This window comes from Trichomycterus rosablanca, chromosome 4, assembly GCF_030014385.1.
Source record: "Trichomycterus rosablanca isolate fTriRos1 chromosome 4, fTriRos1.hap1, whole genome shotgun sequence".
NCBI lineage: Eukaryota > Metazoa > Chordata > Actinopteri > Siluriformes > Trichomycteridae > Trichomycterus > Trichomycterus rosablanca.
Genome location: NC_085991.1, coordinates 47573583 through 47581456, shown reverse-complemented (window position 1 = coordinate 47581456; position 7874 = coordinate 47573583). Strand labels below are relative to the sequence as shown.

Sequence of the window (7874 nt, the reverse complement as noted above, 5' to 3'; positions counted from 1 at the left end):
GATACAGATAGAAAGACAGGCAGAGATAGATGGACAAACAGACAGACAGATAGACAGGCAGAGATAGAGAGATAGACAGATAGACAGACAGAAAGAGACAGACAGATGGACGAACAAACAGATATGTTTATAGATTTACAGTAGTGTTCAAAAAAATAGCAGTGATTTTAAAAAAGTGAATAAAGCACAAAATCATTATAATAACTTTTATTTCCATAAATGCAAATGCACTGAAAATACTACACCTTCAATTCTAAATCAAAACATTAACAACATTTAGCCAGTTTGTGTTAATCCTTTACAGAAAATTAAGAAAAATGAATATTAGGCTGTTCAAAATAATAGCAGTGCAGCATTTTTCTTTAAAAACTCAAAAAATGTATCTATAAACTGAAAATGTTTGCGGTTTCACTTTACTTTAAATTACTGAACTAATATTTAGTGGCGTAACAATTGTTTCCAAGATCTGTGTTGCATGGAGTCGACCAACTTCTGGCACCTCTGAACAGGGATTCCAGTCCAGGATGATTAGACGACATTCCACAGTTCTTCTGCAATTTTGGGTTTTGCCTCAAAAAAACGTGTTTCAGATATCAGAACACAAGTTCTCTCTGGGATTGAAGTCAGGGGATTGTGCTGGCCACTCTATTACCTCAATCTTGTTTGTCTGTAACCAAGATGTTTTGGGTCACTGTCATGTTGAAACACCCATTTTAAGGACATTTCTTCTTCAACATAGGGCAACATGATCTCCTCAAGTATTCTGATATATTTAAACTGATCCATGATCCCTCGTCTGTGATAAATAGGTGTAACACCATGGTATGAAAAACATCCCATATCATCATTTTGTACCACCATGCTTTACTGTCTTCACAGTGAACTGTGGCTTGAATTCAGTGCTCGGGGGTCGTCTGACATACTGTCTACGGCCACTAGACCCAACAAGAACAATTTTGCTTTCACCAGTCCACAAAATGTTGAGCCATTTCTCTTTGGACCAGTCAATGTGTTCTTTGGGAAATTTGAACCCATTCAGGACGTTTTTTTCTTAACAACAGGACTTTGTAAGGAGTTCTTGCTGGTAAATCGTCTTCACTTAATCATCTTCTGTACTCACTGCTAACTTCACATGTTCCTTGATCTTTCTGGAGGTGATCATTGGCTGAGTATTTGCCATTTTGGCTAATCTTCGATCCATTCGAACAGTAGTTCCACGCTTCCTTCTGCATCTTTCAGGTGTTGGTTGTCACTTTAAGGCATTTGAGATCATTTTAGCTGAGCAGCCTAGAATTTGCTGCACTTCTCTGTATGTTTTTCCCCTCTAAAATCAACTTTTTAATCAAAGTACGCTGTTCATCAGAACAATGTCTGGAACAACCCATTTTACCCAGTATTTCAGAAGGAAATGCGCTATGACCAACATGTGCAACATTTGCCCCCCGCCTACCTTAAATAAGGGCCAAAATTGACACCCGTTCTTCTGCAGAATGAATGACTTCACCATCTGAACTCCTCACTGCTATTATTTTGAACAAGCCCCTTTCAATCAATGCTTCGATTACTCAGAATGAGCGGCATTGCATGTCCTAATTGTTGGGTTTGTTTTGTTTTCATTACTCTACTACACTTTCAAGTGAATTATTTGCTTTGTAGAAATATCATTTCTACTAAAAACTTTGATTTACCAAGTTAATGGTGTTGGACTGCTATTTTTTTGAACACCACTGTAGGTACAGAGGAGTTTCAGCAGCGTCTGTAAGCAATCACTCCATATCTGTCACTTATCAGAAGTTTTACTCTTTATTACAGGTGACCCCAATGATGTGTGTTTCCTCTCTTGGGGGTCGGGGAGGGGAGAAGGAACCCAATTAAGAACAAAACCAGCAAAAAGAGAGAATTCAGAAAATAAGAACCCATATTACAATAATTTATTTCAGCCATTTTGTACAGTTACAACGATGTACAACTTTACACTGTCATGGGAAAAAAAAAGTCATGGCACAAGCGAGAACCGAACGATCATTTATCATCAGCACAAATATACATTCTAACCTCAAATCTGCACCACTCCACAAACATGAACCCCAAAAACATCCACGTTCAGCAGCGCTGGCTTTATACTTATGACTGTACATGCTCAGAATCACAGTCACCACTTCACAGCTACGACCAGTAGTTTATCTCTATCTGTAATCTGAAGCAAATCCAAACATTTAGGGTGTCCCAAAATAAACTGGCTGATGCTTTAATAAAAACGGTTATATTCACATTTTCAGACTTAAACTTGTGGTGGGAATCACGAGTACAGTACAGAACAATGAGTGACACCATGATGAGTGCTAACACCGTTCACTTTTCTTGTTTTGGGCGGCGACTTGCTCTGTAACATAAGTAACTTTTGTAATGTCAGTCAGTACGTGTGTCCACTTGCTTTCTTGTTTATTTGGTCACTGCCTGGCACTGCTGGTGGCTATTTTTTTTTTTTTTTTTTGCAAATCTCTGGTCTCAGGTTCTGTTCTAATAAACCAGTGCTGTGCAGTTGTAGCCTAGCAGTTAAGATACAGGACTAGTAATTGAAAGGTCCCTGGTTTAAGCCTCTGTTGGGCCCTTGAGCAAGGCCCTTAACCCTCAATTGCTTAGACAATACATTGTCAAAGTACTGTTAGTCAATTTGGATAAAAGCGTCTGCTAAATGCCAAAAATGTAAATGTTATTGCTGGTTATTTGACCGTCTAACATCAATAACTAATGATCAGAAGAGCAATTGTTCAAGCCCCACAGTCACTAAGTTGTGCCTCTGAATAAGGCCCTGAACATAGAATTGTAACTGCATACAATTCAAAGAGGCTTTGAATAAACTAACAGAAGCCCGGACTGGCCAACTAACACTTGCATAGAACGTCCTCCGCCTGAAGTAAGGAGTGGCAACGGAAGGGCACCAGCAGTAGTGGCTGGGTAGCCCACCAGTGCTGAGTTCAAATCTCAGCTGTGCTATCAGCCGGCCGGGCACCTGCCTACACAGACATGACCGACTGTGTCATTACTGCTGCTGCAATTGCGACCCCTGCTGGCAGCTCGATGGCGAATAAGAGATCAGTACGCGATTCTGATCGGGCGGCACGGTGGCTCACAGCAAGAAGGTCCTGGGTTCGAACCCCAGGTGGAGCGGTCCGGGTCCTTTCTGTGTGGAGTTTGAATGTTGTGTCTGCGTGGGTTTCCTATGGGGCTCTGGTTTCCTCCCACAGTCCAAAGACATGCAGCCAGGCTAATTGGAGACCTAAATTGTCCTGTAGGTAACAAGTCGCTGGGATGCATAAAGCAGGGCATTGTAGTGCAGGTCCCAAGCCCGGATAAATAAGGAGGGTCGTGTCAGGAAGGTCATCCTATGCAAAAACTGTGCCAAATCAATAATGCGGATCACGATCCGCTGGCGCCCCCTAACGGGAGCAGCCGAGGAAACCGAGTACACGACTCTGATCCCTGTGTGATAAGCACAGTAGGTTAGGTACGATCCTCCTCGCTTAGGATAGGGATCTGCAACAGTAGAGGAGACCCACTAAGGAATTGGATATGACTTAATTCGGAGAAAATAAATAAAATGTAGGACTGGGTCACTGGTAAGAATCAGCGCACACTATAATATGCCAGTACACTAGGCTGGTAGGGGTGGGCGACATAGTCAAAATTCTCTACTGTGGTATATGTCATTTTACAGCAGTGTAATAGCATACATCACAATACAGTCATGTGTGTATGAATACAATACAGTAATACAACCGATCACTAATACAAACCACTGTCCTGCTTTTAGCATCAGGTAAGTCCAGCTATTACAATAATCCACCATTTATACACTTATTTAGCTTAATACCGACTCTCACGTTGTTAAGCATGTGGGAAAGTCAAGGACTAACAGTGCAGAGGAGCTTTAAACCTGGATGTATATTCCGAGGGTTATGGGATCAAAAGGCGACAGGCTAGGTGACCAATTCAAATTTTACGTTAAGAGGATTTTAATCGCACGTGCAAGTGGACACAAATAACCCCCCCCCCCAACTTCTTTAATCGTAACTACGCCAAGGCAGCTAGGAACATCCAGCTGATCGAGCTGGAGCCGTACAAGACCCTCTCCGTCCTTTCAGAGCGATCCGAACGCGACTCCTGACTGTTCGCTCTTGGGGCTTTTCCCAGCATCTAGGTGAGCCGCCGCACTTAAAAACCAATCGTCCCCCTGTGGACAATTAACACGTGAACCACCCGAGTAGCAGATGGGTCTAATCAAGGTTTAGCATGGCTAGAAGGAACCAGAGATATTACACTACAAAAGGGACAACATATAGTTTTTTTTTTTTTCAACAAAGCAAAAACATTTAATAAAGACACGTTCAGCATAATGAAGGAAATAAAAAAAGTACAATATTTTAAGCTACGTTTTCAAATTCTCGGTACAAAGTAAGCTCTATCTAGAAAGCATAAAATACATTTGTACATCACAGTCGTCGTTAGACCGACCTCAACGTATAAGGATGTGTGGATGTTTCCCGTACAAGATCATCTGAGCCCCTCCCTCTCCCCGTTATTGCTTCAGCTATATGAACTTTAACGCCGTATAAAGATGGTGCAGCAGCAGATCAAAACTCTGCCCTCTTTCCTTGTTAAAAGGGTTGAAAACAAAGTAGCCGATTTGTTGAGTTGGATTTTGATAGTTTGTACAGCCTGCCGTAAGACCGAAGGAACTGGCCGACATGGCAAAGAAAAGCCCCGTTCACCAGGGTGTTCACCCAGGAAGGTACCATGGAACAATTGTTGCATTTGCACCCATTTATTTGAACTAGGTTTGCAGCCGAGACCGTCTAGACATGGTCACTGGTTGAAACGGGAACGTGATAATGCCTTAAAAAAATGTGGGGGCCAAACATTTCATGAAACCAAAGCCAATTTAAATTAAAGCACTATATTGACTTCATGCGTTTCAGCCACATTAGTTGCTAACAGGTGTAATAAATCAATTATATAAGGAAAATGATATGCCTCCAACTTTGTAGCAGCAGTTTAGTTCTATTGCTGTTCAAGCTCTATAAAGACAGGCTCAGTTTAAAGGGCACAGAGCCCTGACCTCAACACCACTGAACAGCTCTGGATTGAGCTGAAACATCAACGTCAGTGCCCAGCCATACAAATGCTGTCATATTTGTACACAAATTCCCACAGACATACTTTACAGTCTTGTGAGAAGCCTGTCCAGAGGGGCGGCTGTTGTTATTGCTGAAAAGACGACCGACAAGCTAATGATCAGGTGTCTGAATACTTATGGCTGTATGGTGTAATAAGCTGAGAGAGCGATTTAAACTTTCTTATCTACATGTATAGCATTAAGGAGACGCTTTTATACAACACAGTTGAGTTACAGTTGTGACCGAATACAATGCAAGTGTTTGAGGTTAGCTCAAGGGACAGTGGCAGCTCAGTGGTTAAGTGATCATGAGGTTGCTGGTTCAAGCCCCACCGTCACCGAATTGCCACTGCTGGGCCCCTGAGCAAGGCCCTTAACCCTCAATTGCTTGCATTGTATTCAGTGATGATTGGATACAAGCGTCTGCAAAATGCTGAAAATGTAAATGAGGTTTAAGGGTCAGGAGCACAGTGGCAGGTTGGCAAAGATGGGGTTTGAACCAGTGACCTTTCGGTTACTAGTCCGGTACTTTAACCACTAAGAACCACTAAGCTACGACTGCCTGCCTGTTCCTCTCAATTTAATTACCAGGAAAAATGCTCTAATATGGGTAGAGAGAATACAAAACCATGCAGCACAACTGGACCGGACCCGGGATTGAGCCAATGACCTGATTCACAAGGTTCAGGTCAAGTCACTCAAGACCAAACGTCCGTACAGAGTAAATAGAAAAACTAAATACTATAAAATACCACAAAATAAAAAAGGTCTAGAGGGAAACTCATAATGGATTTAATATGACGAGGTCTGAATAGGAATGGATAACCAGGCTTTTAACGAGGCTTCAAAGTTTACATTCTGTTCTCTCATAACCGTGCTAATGTTTTCAAATCCACATAAACTTTAAAATGAATAAGAAACAGGATGTAAATTGCTATTTTTGTGGGGGGAAAGCTGCTGGCTATTTATCAATATCACAATCGGATGCATTATTTACAAGTTCTGCATTAGAAACGATTACGCAGTTGATAAACAAATGCGAATGTTAGTTTTACCAGTGATCACCGTGAACGGGTGAAAGCTGGTACGTACGTAACCACCTGAAGGGCTGCGGGTTTGACTGTAAAAGGGGCTGAAAGGTACAAATTCTCATTGATTTCAAACGATTTGAAGCTGAACAGGAAACATTTACAAGCAGAGTCTGAATCAACCAATCAAAGGTCACGGTTATTACCTGACGCCTAAATGTAACGTAAATAATACAGTTCTGCGCGCGTGTGTGTGTGTGTGTGTGTGTGTGTTAGAAAATCGTATATAACAGTGGACGGCTGAATCTCTCGGTAACAAGGTCATTTAAGGTCGTTCGGGGGAGTGGGAGAGTCTCAGAAAGCCTCAGCCCTTGTGCAGTCCAGAAGGATGTGATGCGCCGCAGACACTCGACCAGGATGAATAGCGCCGCTCGTTTACTGCTGGTAGTTGCCGTACTGACCCTGAAAAGCAGAGACACATCAGTTCAGAGCAGGAAGATCCGTTATCTTGTGATCTAGCATTGCCTCACTTCATGCTGGCTATTTATGCAACACGCGGGCTGTTACGTGGCACCCAGATCAATATGGACTTCCTGTACGCTAAAAACAGACATACACAGCGAACACAGGGAGTCAAATTCCCAACCCTTCATGCTAATAAATTCAACAAGGAGGGGAAAATAAAGACAAGATGGTCAAATAAATGTGATCAGATTTTACAACTACAACCACCCGTTCATACTTATTTATTTATTAGGATTTTAACGTGACAGAAACTGTTTACACAAGATTCATCAGTTCACGTCTTTAACATCAAACAGTCATGGACAATTTTGTATCTCCAATAAACCTGACTGCATGTATTTGGACTGTGCGAGGAAACTGGAGCTCTTGGAAGAAACCCACACAGACACGGGGAGAACATGCAAACTCCACAGAGATTTGTTTATTATTTGTTTGTTTGTTAGGATTTTAACGTCATGTTTTACACTTTTGGTTACATTCATGACAGGAACGGTAGTCACTCATTACACAAGGCTCCACAGAGAAAGGACCCGGGCCGTTCCACCTGGGAACTGAACCCAGGACCTTCTTGCTGCGAGGTGTCCGTGCTACCCATCGAACCATCGTGCCGTAAAATATCTATTTATGGACAGCCTTTTATATATGATAGACTATTATTGTGCAGTTAAAGAGAATAAACCTGCTGGTGTTTAACAGGGCATCGCTTTGTTTATCAATGCACTGTCTGTGTCAGGTTGCCTAAATGTTAAAAGAAGGGCGGTTACGGGCGATGAAATTAGCTGAGAGGACTGTTCTGATTACTTAGCAACCAGGACACAAATGAGTAAATGATATGGTAATTTATTTAATTATTTATTTGGGTTTTTACGCCATGTTTAACACACGTGTGTTATTTACTGGCAACAATAGGTATTATGTATCTGTCTACTTTATCTTCTCTTTATATTTTGGTCCATTTTATATTTTCATTTTTATTCTTCTGGCTGTGAGGTAGGTTAAAACTGTTCTTGTGCTGTCTTGTGTTTTTCGACATGTTTATTTGTTGTCTTTCCTTGGTGTATTTGGGGTGTTCTATCAGGATTTGCTTTATCATTATAGGCGTTTGGCAGATCTCACAGGTTGGGGGGGGGGGGGGGGGGGGTTTC

At 41.8% G+C, this 7874-nt stretch overlaps 1 protein-coding gene across 2 annotated transcripts in view; it reads right to left on the bottom strand.

The window, feature by feature from the left end:
* Positions 1-1916: 1916 nt before the first annotated feature.
* Positions 1917-7874, bottom strand: part of ss18 (SS18 subunit of BAF chromatin remodeling complex) — a 36461-nt gene continuing 30503 nt past the window's right edge. For both annotated transcript variants that reach the window (XM_062994414.1, XM_062994413.1), the window contains one exon: positions 1917-6666. Coding sequence is in view for 1 of the 2 variants with exons in the window: in XM_062994413.1 (XP_062850483.1) it covers positions 6640-6666 (27 nt within the window). In the remaining variant the exon portion in view is untranslated. The remainder of the gene's footprint in view (positions 6667-7874) is intronic.